Source organism: Pelodiscus sinensis, chromosome 2, assembly GCF_049634645.1.
Source record: "Pelodiscus sinensis isolate JC-2024 chromosome 2, ASM4963464v1, whole genome shotgun sequence".
Taxonomy (NCBI): domain Eukaryota; kingdom Metazoa; phylum Chordata; order Testudines; family Trionychidae; genus Pelodiscus; species Pelodiscus sinensis.
In genome coordinates this window covers 54,241,531-54,255,653 of record NC_134712.1, presented here as the reverse complement: position 1 = coordinate 54,255,653, position 14,123 = coordinate 54,241,531, and the positions used below count along the sequence as shown (strand labels likewise).

The window sequence follows — 14,123 nt, the reverse complement described above, 5'->3', positions numbered from 1 at the left end:
TGGGTATCAGGGGAAAAAGGAGGCAGGGCAGTAAGGGAAGGGGGAGGCACCAGGAGGGTGCAGGTCACAGAGGATTCTGGGGTGAGGAGGAGGGGAGAGCTGGCCACTGAAAGCAGCATTGGATGGGGGAATCGGGGCAGATTGGGGGGGGCTGGTGGAAGCAGGGCTGCCGGGGGGTGCAAGCTTGGGGGCAGGGAGCTGGCCGGGGAAGATGGGGGTGGGAGAGGGAGAAGCAGTCACCGGAAGGAGGGCTGGACGTGGGCAGTGGGGCTGGCCAAGGGAGATTGGGAGGAGAAGCAGGGGGGACCTGGCTGCCTGGGAGGGGGTTGGGGGAAGTGGGGCTGGCCAGAGGTGCAGCGGGGGGAGCAGGAGGGAGGAATGAATCAGCCTGCGGGGAGTGGGACTGACCCGGCCGTATGTAGATCTTGGGGCACTGCCTCTGTTGTCCCCCTCCTCCCTCCACAAAGCATGAGTTAGTCCGGCCCGGGGAGTCTATTGTGCGTGCATGCGCACACGCACGCACACTCCTCCTCCTCAGCACATTTACCAGCCAGGTAGTTCAAAACTACAAACTGATACATCTAGTAATAATACAACTTACTTAATGAGAAAATACCAGACATGTTATATGTCTGGTATTTTCTCAGTTTGTTTTTTATGTGTTTATATTTTTGGGCTGCAAAAAGCAGTACTGGAGGGGGAAAAAAAAAAAGGATTCCGACTATAGTAAACAGTTTGGGAAACCCTGGTCTAACCAGCTTTCTGTCTGTCTTGCGGTCCATTTATCCAATCCATATTCCTTAACTTGCTGGCAAGACTATTGTGGGTGACCATATCAAAAGCTTTTCTAAAGCTGGCACTGGGGGTTTTGGGAGGACCAGAAACAATTGTCAAAAAGTTTGGGAACCCCTGGTATAGTTGATGCAAATTGTACTGAGTACACAGTTGCCCAGTTACCCACCTCTTAGCGCGCTCAGTTCGCATCTCTTCAAAATATTAATACTATGCGTAGTAAAAAAAAGAAAAATATTTTTAATGGGCTAATTTCAGCAGTTAGGAAAATTGATATGATACTAGTACCATCGGCCATTTCAGAGGTAGCTCTTCTGTAACTTTATTTGATTTTTTTTTTTCTCCTTAAGGTCGTCGCTTTGAGAGTGATCAAAAAATTTCACCCTTGGAATCTGCTCTGTCAATTTGGAAATTACTTGAAGAGCAAAGCAAACCAGATAACCTGCATGAAGAGATTCATCGCTTAATTCAGATTCAGGTCTGTGTGTTGATCTAGTCATTAACATACTCAAAAGAAAGCTGCCTGAGTTCTAGTTCAAACTACACTTTATCCTCAAGGGGAAATTCTGAATTAAACTCTATAATGTATTTTAAAATTCTGCATATCTTATTTGTCATAATACAATGTAATTACATTCCTGTTGTCTTCCCCCAGTGAGTAGGGTTGCCAGATGGTTAAAACAACTCCCTCCTCCACCTCCCCCCCCCCCCCCCCCCAAAAAAAATACAGAGGGGGAAAAAAATTCTTTTGAAGGAAAAAAAGGGCCGGGGGGGGGGGGGAGACCAAAGTTATTTTAATTTTTTTTGGCTCAATAAAACAGCATGTCCCCTTTAAGAGTGCGTGCAGGGATAGGAACAGGGACCCAGGGGAAGCATTGCTTCCCCTTGGTCTGCAGCCATTTTGTATCGGCATCCTTGCAGAACCAGGTAAGCATGGGGTCAGGGGTGTTGGGAGCCGGGGGAGTGGGGGGAGGAGAGGATGGGTGCTGAGTGTTTGTAGGTTTGTCAGTGCCCAGCATTTTCTCCTCCTGGCCAGGGAAAAAATCAGAAAATACTGGACATTTTAGGTGTCCGGTATTCTCTGAATTCTTTTACTAGACAGGAGGTGAAAATACTGGACTGTATGGGTGAATACTGGATACCTGGCAACCCTAACAGTGAAAGTGCCATGAGGAAATCACATATTCTGCAGGGAACGTTATTCCTGCACAATTTGTGTAGGGCTCAGAATTCTAGAAAGAATATAAAGTATAAGTTGAAAACATATGTTGTGCTGAAGTGGTTATTTTTTTTAGTCTGTACATTTGAGTTTTTGAGCTACTGTTGCTTACAGACTTAACTTATTTTGGCAATAAATTACAAAATTGTTATTGCATATGTGCAATAGACATAACTATCTGCTAATTGTAAAGATTTGGAACATTCTGCACATGCAACATGTCCTGGGCTTCTCTGAATCTGACATAACCCATCAAAATGAAGACATGTAATATGATCATCTGAATGTGAATTTAAAAAAGTAAAATAAGGTTGACACTTTATCAAAAGCAGGAAAATATATGTAAGTTGGGTGGGGTATGACTGCTGTTAAAACCTCAAATGAGACTTTCCGGGGAAGGTGTAAGATACACCACACTAGGCAATTGTGAGATGATTTACACATGCAAAAGTGTCATATGAACCTGCAACAGAGGTTGGCTTAAATCCTCAGGAATGAAGTAATTTAAAATGTTTTTTAGTATTAACTATTATATCTGGATAGTTCTTGTTTACTTATTCTCACTATGCCATAGCTAGATGCAGAAAAATAACAAAATATATACTCCTGCTCTAATACAGGATGAACTTCTCTGATCCAGCAACATCCATGGTCTGGCATGATGTTAGCTGAACACTTATCAAGGGTGTTGCCAAGTTTCCTGTCGTCCCATAAAGTTTGTTTACAGCGATCAGTCCTGGCTCTTGGTGTTCTGTGCTGTTACTTACCTCTGATTGACCCCTAAATGTTTTCTAAGAGCCCAGTAAGCAGTGGAAATGTTAGGAATGCTGCTAGACAGAATTGACCTCCCACAGTTTGGCAAATTCTCTGGTTCGGCATTGGTCAGATCCTGAGAGTGCCAGACTAGAGAGGTTCAACTTGTAATAAAAATGAATTATTCCAACTATAATATCTTGGGGAATCAGTTAACTCAAGCTCAGATTTTTAAGTAGGAATCCAACAGATTTAGAAACCTTGGTAAAGCTGCAGAAATATGTTTTATACTTCCAGATTTTTCTAAAAGGTATTGCATTTTTAATATAGTCTATAGATTATAATTTATTTATCCTCATTATAGGCTATAGCTGTCCACATAGAGAAAGGATACTTTAAGGAAGCTACAGAAGTCCTGGAAAGACTGTTTATAGAATCCGAATCAAATAAGGTAACAATGGTAACTTCTGGGTGTCTTGGAGTTATTTTCAACTTTGTGTAGAATTTAATGGGGGGGGGGGGGATTTCACTGTTTAGCTTGGGAGTTTTTTATTTACCATATTCACTCTGACAGCTGCCTCAGTGAGACAAGCGGCTGACAGTAATATTCCAGGAATAGATTACACTGTTCTACAGCCAAAATGCTTCTGAAATAAATGTAGTCAAACTTTACTAATTCTGGGTCTCTGAGAACGAAAATGATGCTTAAAATTGTTGATTGGCTCTAGTTTTCAAGATATACTATTGGGTCAGTATATACGACCCTTGACTTGCAAATGGCGGAGGATATGTGAATTACAAAGGGAAGGGATCTCAATTTAAACCACAAATGACTAAAATACATCTTTGACTGGATCTATGAATAAATCTATGACTGGGTTTGGACAGTACTTGCTTTTTAGGCAAAACAATGAATGATGCAATCTGAAGCTGGTATTGCGTCATACATTATATGAATTGCATCATGTTATTCTTAGAAGTCATGGATGTTTTGTTGCATAATGGCAATGTTTTGCCATCAATTCCAGTTGGTCATGCAGTCCATATGAAGGAAACCTATGACAACATGAAACAGCTTTTGAGGTGTATAAACTATGAACAACATCAATGGCAGCTTTGTGGCGATTTGAAGGTTGTTGCTCTCTTGCTTGGTCTGCAGACTGGATACACAAAGTACTGCTGTTTTCTCTGTGAATGGGATAGTCGTGCAAGAGATTCCCACTACATCAAGATAGATTGGCCACTCTGACAGTCATTGGAGCCTGGGAGGAGAAGTGTTCAGCATCCACCACTTGTTGAATCAAGGAAGATTTTGTTACCACCCTTACACATCAAGCTGGGTCTGATGAAGAACTTTGTCAAGGCCGCGGACAAAACACAAGCAGTTTTCAAGTACCTCCGTGGAAAATTTCCAAGGTTAAGTGAAGCTAAGATAAAGGAAGCTGTCTTTGTTGGTCCTCAGATTCATGAACTTCTTCGAGATGAGGCTTTTGACCATGCACTGCGTGGCAAGGAAAAGACGGCATGGAAAGCCTTCCAGTTAGTGGCAATAAATTTTCTCTGAAACAACAAGGCAGACAACTACAGGTTGCTGGTGGAAAACCTCCTCAAGGCATACAAAAGCCTTGGTTGCAAGATGTGACTAAAGATACATTTTTTTGCACTCTCATCTAGATTTTTTCCACCAAACTGCGGAGCAGTGAGTGACGAGCATGGCGAGCGATTTCACCAGGACATTGCAACAATGGAGAAATGCTATCAGGGCAAATGGAGCCCATCAATGCTTGCAGACTATTGCTGGGCAGTGACAAGAGATGCTCCATTAATGAATACAAGAGACAAGCCAAGAAGTGCCGAGTAGACACTCTTACACTGAATAGGACTAAACTATGTACATAATCGTTTTTTGCCTTTTGTTTCATAATACATTTTATTTATATAACCCTTTTGCTGATTTTTAAAGTGTTACATAAACAGGACAGGTGAAATATTATCATGTAAAGCAACCATAAACACATGAAAAGACCTAGGTTTACAATTTGATTAAAACTTGACTATCTACACAATATACATAGACGTAAAAACTTAAATATCTTGGAAACAGTAGCCAATCAGTTGTTTTAATTGTCATATTTGAATTCAGCACATCAAAATACATAATAAATAGTACATTTTATCTCTGAAGCAGACGACTTCTAAAAAATTGTAGACCAGTGTTATATATTTTAGATTATGATTTCACCAGTTTAACTGGAATTCAGTGAACAATTTTAGTGATTCACAAGCAGAAATAGAATCTGCCTCATTCCTCACAGTAGTTGTCAATACAACTCAAACAAGAGTAAAGAACAATAAAAACTTATTAGTCTCCTAAAGCAGATAGTACTTGTCATGCTCAAAGGGAACAAATTTGATCAATAAAGGCTTCACATTTTTATGTAGCTGCTTATGAGTAGAACAACAGTATAAGAAGAAAAAGATTTTTAGTAAATATTCAGTCAAATCCTTGGCTTATGACAGTTGTGGTAAGAAACAAAATAAATCCATATATTCTTCTGCATGGATTGTGATCGGTTCCAAATATGTCCAAGAAACTTGAAAGCTTTCTAAAAGCATGGAACCTGAAATTTATTCTGTCATGCTAATGAGTTTTTCACCCAAACCATTGCAGAGTGTTTTCCATTTCCTCTCTGATTAGTACCCTTCTTCGCTGCTGTTATGATGGTCAATTATAAGTGATATAAGAGATGTCTTGCCACAAATTGTCGGCTTCTATAACATGAATTTGCAGTGATGTCTGCAGAATTTGGAAGGCAATGTTGCCTGGAGTTGGTCACATCTTGACCCAACTTTTTCTCGTTGTTTTAGTACTAATTGCTTCTTCTCTTTCTGAATATTACTAACAATTACTAACCTCTTTGGTAATTTGCAGAGGCAACTGAAGGAAAAAGGAATTATTTAATTAACAATTGGAGTTCTTTGAATTGTTTGCTCCTATCTCTCCTCCCCATTTCTTTGGAGTTGTAGGAGAGGCTTAAAGAAGGTGAAGAGGAAATAAGGGTCATTTGGAAAGTTTTGGAATCCAATAGAGTAATGTTCATGCAGCCCAAACTATAAGGCTACGTCTAGACTGGCATGATTTTCCGGAAATGCTTTTAACGGAAAAGTTTTCCGTTAAAAGCATTTTCGGAAAAGAGCGTCTAGATTGGCACGGACGCTTTTCCGCAAAAGCACTTTTTGTGGAAAAGCGTCCATGGACAATCTAGACTCGTTTTTGCGTTAAAAAAAAAAAAAAAAAAAGCCCCAATCGCGAAAATGGCGATCGGGGCTTTTTTGCGCAAAACAAATCTCAGCTGTCTACACTGGCCCTTTTGCACAAAAGTTTTGCGCAAAAGGGACTTTTGCCCGAACGGGAGCAGCATAGTATTTCTGCAAAAAGCACTGATTTCTTACAGTAGGAAGTCAGTGCTTTTGCAGAAATTCAAGCGGCCAGTGTAGACAGCTGGCAAGTTTTTCCGGAAAAGCGGCTGATTTTCTGGAAAAACTGGCCAGTCTAGACACAGCCTAAATGCCTTGAAATGGTTCTAGAACTCTTAATGCAAAGTAAAAGCTATACAGGCAATACCTTCAGACGACTCCAGTTACTAGTAAATAGCTTTCCTTGCTTGTACCTTTTTGATAGGTGCTATACCCAGCCAGTGCAGGGTAGAAATTTGGGAAGTGATATTAAGAATATTATAAAATATTGCAGATATTACTTTTATAATTACAAACAATACACACATTTTTGTTATACTCTGAATTTTTTTCTGTTCTAGTCTTTAAGAATGAAACTGGCCTTAATAATTAATGAGAAAGATCCATATCTGCCTTTCCTCCAGACCTTCAGTTATAATCTCTTGATCGATAAAATCAAGTCTTACATTGATATTTTTTTGAAAGAAAACGCAACAGATTTTCTATTCAAGGTATGTTGCATAAATACAAAGCTGACAAACTATTGTTCCTCATCCTACACCATTTTTATTAAAGGGCATGGGAAATGTTCAGGAGACAAACTGGACTAGCGCAGTACAGTCAGCCCTTCTTTTAGAGCGAGAAGAGCCTTACCTTGCCACATGTGGCTCAGTTACTAAACGAGGTAAAGCACACATTTGAGAGAAGAATAGTAGAAAAAACTTCAAAAATTACTACAAAAATATTCTTAATGTGGGAAGCGAAATGTTGCACAGCAAGCTTTGTTTAGAAAAATGAGAAAATAAGAATTGTATGATTAAAACTGGATCCATTTAAAGTTATGTGGATAAGAGGACCACTTTTTGTCATCTAGAACAGACTGTTAAAGAAAAAATAGGCATGAAATAGTTTCATTTAAGCCTATAAAACTTGTAGTAGTATACAGCTTGGACTATTATTGTTGGTTAATATCAAAGAATCAAATAATTTTCATATCTCTGTAATGTTGTTTATACACCATCAATCTCAACAATGATTTTAAATGGGGAGGAAAAACATTCCTGATGCAATTCATCTATAAGTTGAAATTTTAATAAATTCCATCTTCTATGAAAAGATATGTTCATGAAAACTATACCTAGTCAACAATGAGAAAATCCTTTAATGTGTGCTTTTCTAATTGTGTAATTTGAGAGTGCTTCTAAAATGTTGGTATTAAACAAAACAAAAGTAGAGAACTTTTAAAATTAGTAAATCTGAACTTTTGTAACTTTTTTTTAGTAACAGCGACCAAAGGAGATCTGGCAAAGTAATAAGTACACTTAAAGTGTTTAGAATGGCACTGTAATATGGGGATGACTATCTGTTAGCATCCTCTTGCAGCAAAACAAGGAACTACATGAAACTGTCTCCATTGTTCATTAGGCTGTCACACCCAACTCTGCATTTGTCAAGTACTGACCCCTTGTGACCAGGTCTTCAGTAGTATCTGCTCCCTTTAATATAATGGGGAACAAAAATTCTGTGATTGATTAGGCCTTATAGGAATCTTAATTCCCCTTGGCATAGGAACTTCTCTGAGACCCTGGCTCGGGCAGGTAGGGGAACCCAAACATATGTATTCCACGGCGTTCCAGCTCAGGGTACATGTTAATAAGTCATGGATACTTGCTTTTCTCTGGGTGACTTCCTACCTCTGTAGTCTTCACCGGCTTCTTGCCTTGTTTCTTTCCCTTCAATGGGCTGGTTTGTCTTGTAGCTTCTCACCAGTGTACTGGAAGGTTCCTTTATCTGCAATCCCTCTGTTTCTGGCAGTTGCCCACCCTCCTGCCTTGCCATGCTTTTATCCTCAAAGCTGCTGTAGGGCTGCCGGTCAGCTCTGGCTGAGCAGGCAGTTGCTTAATTGGTTTTAAAAAATCAGATTCCTGTTAAGGCACCAAAGACCATTATTTCATAATTTCCTGCTGTTGCTATGTGTTTCTGCGGTAGAGGTTAGGGATGTAAGTGATAGTCGAGTCCTGTTTGACTACTTGCTTCCTCCCACCTTGCTGCCTCTGTATCAGAGGCAGCAAGTCAGGGAAGAAGCAGGAGCTGGTGCTGAGGGGAGCCAGATTAAAAGCCAGTTCCCCCCCCAGCACCATCTCTGCAGTGCTGCACAATGGCAAGGGAGGCAGAGGCACAGTGGTCCAGGACCTGGCGTGAGCTGTAACTGCTCAGTCCTGGGTCACGCGGGGTCCCAGACCTACCCCCGTTGTGGCTCTGTATTTTAAATGTACCAAGGGCCAGGTGAGAGTCTGAGACCCGGTATGAGCCAGGACTCGGACCTGTTCCTGCTGCAGCTATGCAGTTTAAATGCGGTAGTAGCCTGGGTGCCTGGTTCCTACTACATTTAAACTGCAAAACGTCTGTGGGGGCAGCTCTGGTTTGTGCCTCCCTTATTAACTAATCGTATTTAAAATATATTGGAAGGATAGAGCAGGCCATGTGGGTGGCGGAGAGGCACTGTATGTGAAAGATTATGTGGAAACAAATGAAATAAAAATATTAAATGAATCAACATGTTCAGTAGAATCACTATGGATAGTAATTCCATGCTCCAATAATAAGAATTTAGTATTAGGGATATATTATCGACCACTTGACCAGGACAGCGATACTGACATTGAAATGCTTAGGGAGACTAGAGAGGCTACCAAAATAAAGAACTCTATAATAACGGGAGATTTTAATTATCCCCATATTGACTGGATACATGTAACCTCAGAAAAAGAAACAGACATAAAGTTTGTCAATGGCTTAAATGACTGCTTCATGGAGCAGCTGGTACAGGAACCCACAAGGGGAGAGGCAATTCTCGATTTAGTCCTGAGTGGAGCGCAGGATCAGGTCCAGGCGATAACCATTGCAGGACTGCTTGGGAATAGTGACCATAATATAATAACGTTTAACATTCCTGTGGTGGAAAGAACACCTCAGCAGTCCAGCACTCTGGCATTTAATTTCAAAAAGAGGAATTACACAAAAATGAGGAGGTTAGTTAAACAGAAATTAAAAGGCACAGTGACTAGAGCCAATTCCCTGCGAGCTGCATGGAAACTTTTTAAAGACACCATAATAGAGGCCCAACTTAAATGTATACCCCAAATTAAAAAACATAGTAAGAGGCCTAAAAAAGAGTCACCGTGGCTTAACCACCGTGTAAAAGAAGCAGTGAGGGACAAAAAGGCATCTTTTAAGAAGTGAAAGTCCCAATCCTAGTGAGATTACATAGAAAGGAACATAAACATTGTCAAATCAAGTGTAAAAATGTAATAAGAAAAGCAAAAAAAGATTTTGAGGAACAGCTAGCTAAAAACTCAAAGAAATAGCAAAATGTTTTTTAAATACATTAGAAGCAGGAAGCCTGCTAAAAAAAACCAGTGGGTCCCCTAGATCAGTGGTCCCCAACCTTTTTAGGTTGTCGGGCGCCAGGGGGCGTGGCCGTTTGCCCGCCGGGCGCCAGGGGGCGGGGACCGGGGGCGCCCCCTATCCACGCGCGCGGGGGCGGGGCCCCCCATAGCTGTGTGCCCGGGGGCTCCTCTGCCCCCCCCCCCCCGCCGAGTGCCGCGCGCCCGGGACCGGCGCTCCGCCTCCCGCCGAGTGCCGCGCGCCCGGCGCTCCCCCCGCCAAGCGCGCTCCCCCCGCAAGCGCCCGTGCGCCATGTGCCCGGGGCCGGGCCAGGCCAGCCCCGAGCACCTGGCGGGCACATTGAAATGCACCGTGTTGGGGACCACTGCCCTAGATGATCAAGATATAAAAGGAGCAATCGAGGACGATAAAGCCATTGCGGATAAACTAAACAATTTCTTTGCTTCAGTCTTCGTGGCTGAGGATGTTAGGGAGATTCCCAAATCTGCACCGTCCTTTGTGGGTGATAAATCTGAGGTGCTGTTCTGGACTGAGGTGTCATTAGGTTTTAAACAAATAGAAAAACTTAATGTTAACAAATCACCGGGACCGGGTGGCATTCATCCAAGGGTTCTAAAAGAACTCAAATGGGAAATTGCTGAACTATTATCTGTGATTTCTAACCTATCCCTTAAATCGGCTTCCGTACCTAATGGCTGGAAGGTAGCTAACGTGACACCAATATTTAAAAAGGGCTCCAGAGGCGATCCTGGCAATTACAAACCAGTAAGTCTAACTTCAGTACCGCGCAAATTAGTCGAAACAACAGTAAAGAATAAAATTCAGGCATGCAGAGGAACATAACTTGTTGGACAAAAGTCAGCATGGTTTCTGTAAAGGGAAGTCATGTCTTATTAATCTATTAGAGTTCTTTGAAGGGGTTAACAAACATGCAGACAAGGGGGATCCAGTAGATATAGTATACAGGCAGTCCCCGGGTTACGTACAAGATAGGGACTGTAGGTTTGTTCTTAAGTTGAATCTGTATGTAAGTCGGAACTGGCATCCAGATTCAGCCGCTGCTGAAACTGACCGCCAGTTCTGACTTACATACAGAATCAACTTAAGAACCCCAAGCGTCCCCAAGTCAGCTGCTGCTGAAACTGATCAGCAGCTAATTCCAGGAAGCCCAGGGCAGAGCAACTCTGCCTCGGGCTTCCTGTAGTCAGCGCTGGTCAGTTTCAGCAGCGGCTAAATCAGGAAGCCTGGGACAGAGCAGCTGGGGTGCTGCTGGGTTACTCCAGTAGCGCTGCTCCTCGGCACTACTGGACCAACCCAGCAGCACCCCATCTGCTCTGCCCCAGGCGTCCTGATTCAGCCGCTGCTGAAACTGACCAGCAGCGGCTGAATCAGGACCAGAGCAGCTGGGGTGCTGCTGGGTTGGACCAGTAGCGCCCAGAGCGGCACTGCGGGACCAACCGGCAGCACCCCAGCTGCTCTGCCACAGGCGTCCGGAGAAAAGCATAGTCTGCTGGGGGGGGGGGGGGCGTACTAGCTGCGCCCCCACCCCCCCACCCCCCACCCCAGCAGACCAGGAAGACACGGGTGGCGGAGCAAAGCCTCGGGGAAGCCGGCAGCGGAGCAGCCCAGCCACGCGGGGGGGGGAGGGGGCTCGGGCAGCGGGGCTGCCCCTCTGCCCGAGCCCCTCCGCGGCTTTGCTCTGCGTCTTCCTGGTCTGCAGACCAGGGAGACGCAGAGAAAGCCCCAGAGTACACGGGCGGCAGGACCGTGAGGTCCCGCAGTCCGTGTACTCTGGGGCAGCCCCGTTTGTAACTGCGGATCCGACGTAAGTCGGGGACTGCCTGTACTTAGGTTTTCAGAAAGCCTTTGACAAGGTCCCTTACCAAAGGCTCTTCTGTAAATTACATTGTCATGGGATAAGAGGGAAGGTCCTTTCATGGATTGAGAACTGGTTAAAACACAGGAAACAAAGGGTAGGAATAAATGGCAAATTTTCAGATTGGAGAGGGGTAACTAGTGGTGTCCTCCAAGGGTCAGTCCCAGGACCAATCCTGTTCAACTTATTCATAAATGATCTGGAGAAAGGGGTAAGCAGTGAGGTAATAAAGTTTGAGGATGATACTAAACTGTTTAAGATAGTCAAGACAGAAGCAAACTGTGAAGAACTTCAAAAAGATCTCACCAAACTGAGTGATTGGGCAACAAAATGGCAAATGAAATTTAATGTGGATAAGTGTAAAGTAATGCACATTGGAAAAAATAACCCCAACTTATACGTACAGTATGATGGGGGCTAATTTGGTTACGACAAATCAGGAAAGAGATCTTGGAGTTATCATGGATAGTTCTCTGAAAGCTTCCACACAGTGTGCAGCGGTGGTCAAAAAGGCAAATAGGATGTTAGGAATTATTAAGAAAGGGATAGAAAATAAGACAGAATATCTTACTGCCCCTGTATAAAACTATGGTACGCCTACATCTCGAATACTGTGTACAGATGTGGTCTCCTCACCTCAAAAAAGATATTTTGGCCCTAGAAAGGGTTCAGAAAAGGGCAACTAAAATGATTAGGGGTTTGGAGCAGGTCCCATATGAGGAGAGGTTAAAGCGACTGGGACTTTTCAGTTTAGAAAAGAGGAGACTGAGGGGGGATATGATAGAGGTATATAAAATCATGAGTGGCGTGGACAGGGTGAATAAAGAAAAGTTATTGATTAGTTCCCATAATAGAAGAACTAAGGACACCAAATAAAGTTAATGGGTAGCAGGTTTAAAATGAATAAGAGAATGTTGTTCTTCACACAGCGCGTAGTCAACCTGTGGAACTTCTTGCCAGAGGAGGCTGTGAAGGCTAGGACTATAACAGAGTTTAAAGAGAAGCTAGATAATTTCATGGAGGTTAGGTCCATAAAAGGTTATTAGCCAGGGGATAGAAATGGTGTCCCCGGGCCTCTGTCTGTCAGAGGCTGGAGAAGGATGGCAGGAGACAAATCACTTGATCATTGCCTTCGGTCCACTCGCTCTGGGGCACCTAGTGCTGGCCACTGTTGGCAGACAGGCAATTGGGCTAGATGGACCTTTGGTCTGATCCAGTATGGCAATTCGTATGTTCTTATAGTTTATACAAACTGTATCAACTACGCGAGTAATCAGTTACCCTATTTCTTTACATCCTTAGTAGAGGTAAGATGGGAAGGCTCAGGAGCTCTACACCAAATATACTGAGGCTTGCAGTATACCCACTCCCCCTTTCCTACCCATCTCTATTAACCTGTTCAGAAGCATTGCTGAAGTTAGTCCTATCAATGTCCAAAGTACTTTCTGGTACATGCAGCAGAATCCCAGAAACTCTTTGTAAGGCCTGGGAAAGAGCAAGTTGGTAAACTGTACCAGAGCAATGTGTACATAGTATCATCAGGCTAGTAATGAGACTGGAGGTTCATCACCAAAATCAATCTGAATTCCTACATAATAAACTGAGGATAATTTTTGTATTTTTAGTTACCATAATTTCAGGTTTTAACTTCAATAACAGTTCCAATATTTGCAGGCACAAACAAGTTTGTATCCTTTTTAATTTTATATTTTCAAACATTCTGACACATCTGTGGTCTTAAATAGTTGAAATTAGTGTTGTTGTTTTTTCTGCATCTCTGTCTACTTGTGTATACAAACACAAATATCCATATTGCCTTAGTTAGTCTTTGTTACTATTACATCCACATCAATGGAGTGTGTTGTACCTGTGGTATCAGTATTCTTAAAATTGCAAGAAAGCTGGTAAGATCTCTTTATTAAAAACAGTACTGTTGATCTGCCTTTATAGTAACATTTGTTCCCTTATAATTGCTCTAAAATGCACAACATGCATTCTCCTTATACCCTTCTTTGCTATTTGGGCATGTATAACTATTAATGTTCATAGCATCAAATGTGTTCCTCCCCAACAACCAACACTATTTTAAATTTGATAAATGTTCTGATGGAACTAACAAAGTATATTCTAAGTAGCATTATCTTAACTGCAAAATGTTACTATTAGAAATTTCTTTAAAGTAACTATTTTAGCAAAGTAACAACATATTACTGTTATAATGCATTTGGTATACTAAAGTTTGTTGATACATTTCTTTATCACTTGCTGTTACCTTCTGCATAGGCAGCCACAGAAGAGGTGGAGACTAAAAGATTGGAAACAATGTCACACAATAAACCTGGAAATATTATTGAAACAAATAATGAAAGTAATTTGGAAACAGAACAAAGGTTTGTAACTGAGTACAAGTAACCATATAAGAATTTCAGTGGTATTTGACTCTAGATTTTTAATGCTATAGGGTGGAGCCTTGCAGTGGCATTGGGATTCCATGGGTCCTGCAGGATCAACTGCCATCATAGTGGGAGTGGGTATAATGATTGAATGGGCAAAAAAAACACTGCTGCAGTTTGCAGGAAACTGCTATTTTTTTAAGGAATAAAAATAGACATTTTAATT

At 42.2% G+C, this 14,123-nt stretch overlaps 1 protein-coding gene across 3 annotated transcripts in view; it reads left to right on the top strand.

The window, feature by feature from the left end:
• Positions 1-14,123, top strand: part of TERF1 (telomeric repeat binding factor 1) — a 65,287-nt gene that overhangs the window by 16,357 nt on the left and 34,807 nt on the right. For 2 of the 3 annotated variants that reach the window (XM_075920523.1, XM_006131527.4), the window contains exons 3-6: positions 1,143-1,270; positions 3,129-3,215; positions 6,583-6,732; positions 13,788-13,894. In XM_075920523.1, the coding sequence (XP_075776638.1) occupies positions 1,143-1,270; positions 3,129-3,215; positions 6,583-6,732; positions 13,788-13,894 (472 nt within the window). The remainder of the gene's footprint in view (positions 1-1,142; positions 1,271-3,128; positions 3,216-6,582; positions 6,733-13,787; positions 13,895-14,123) is intronic. The other variant, XM_006131528.4, reaches the window with a different exon arrangement.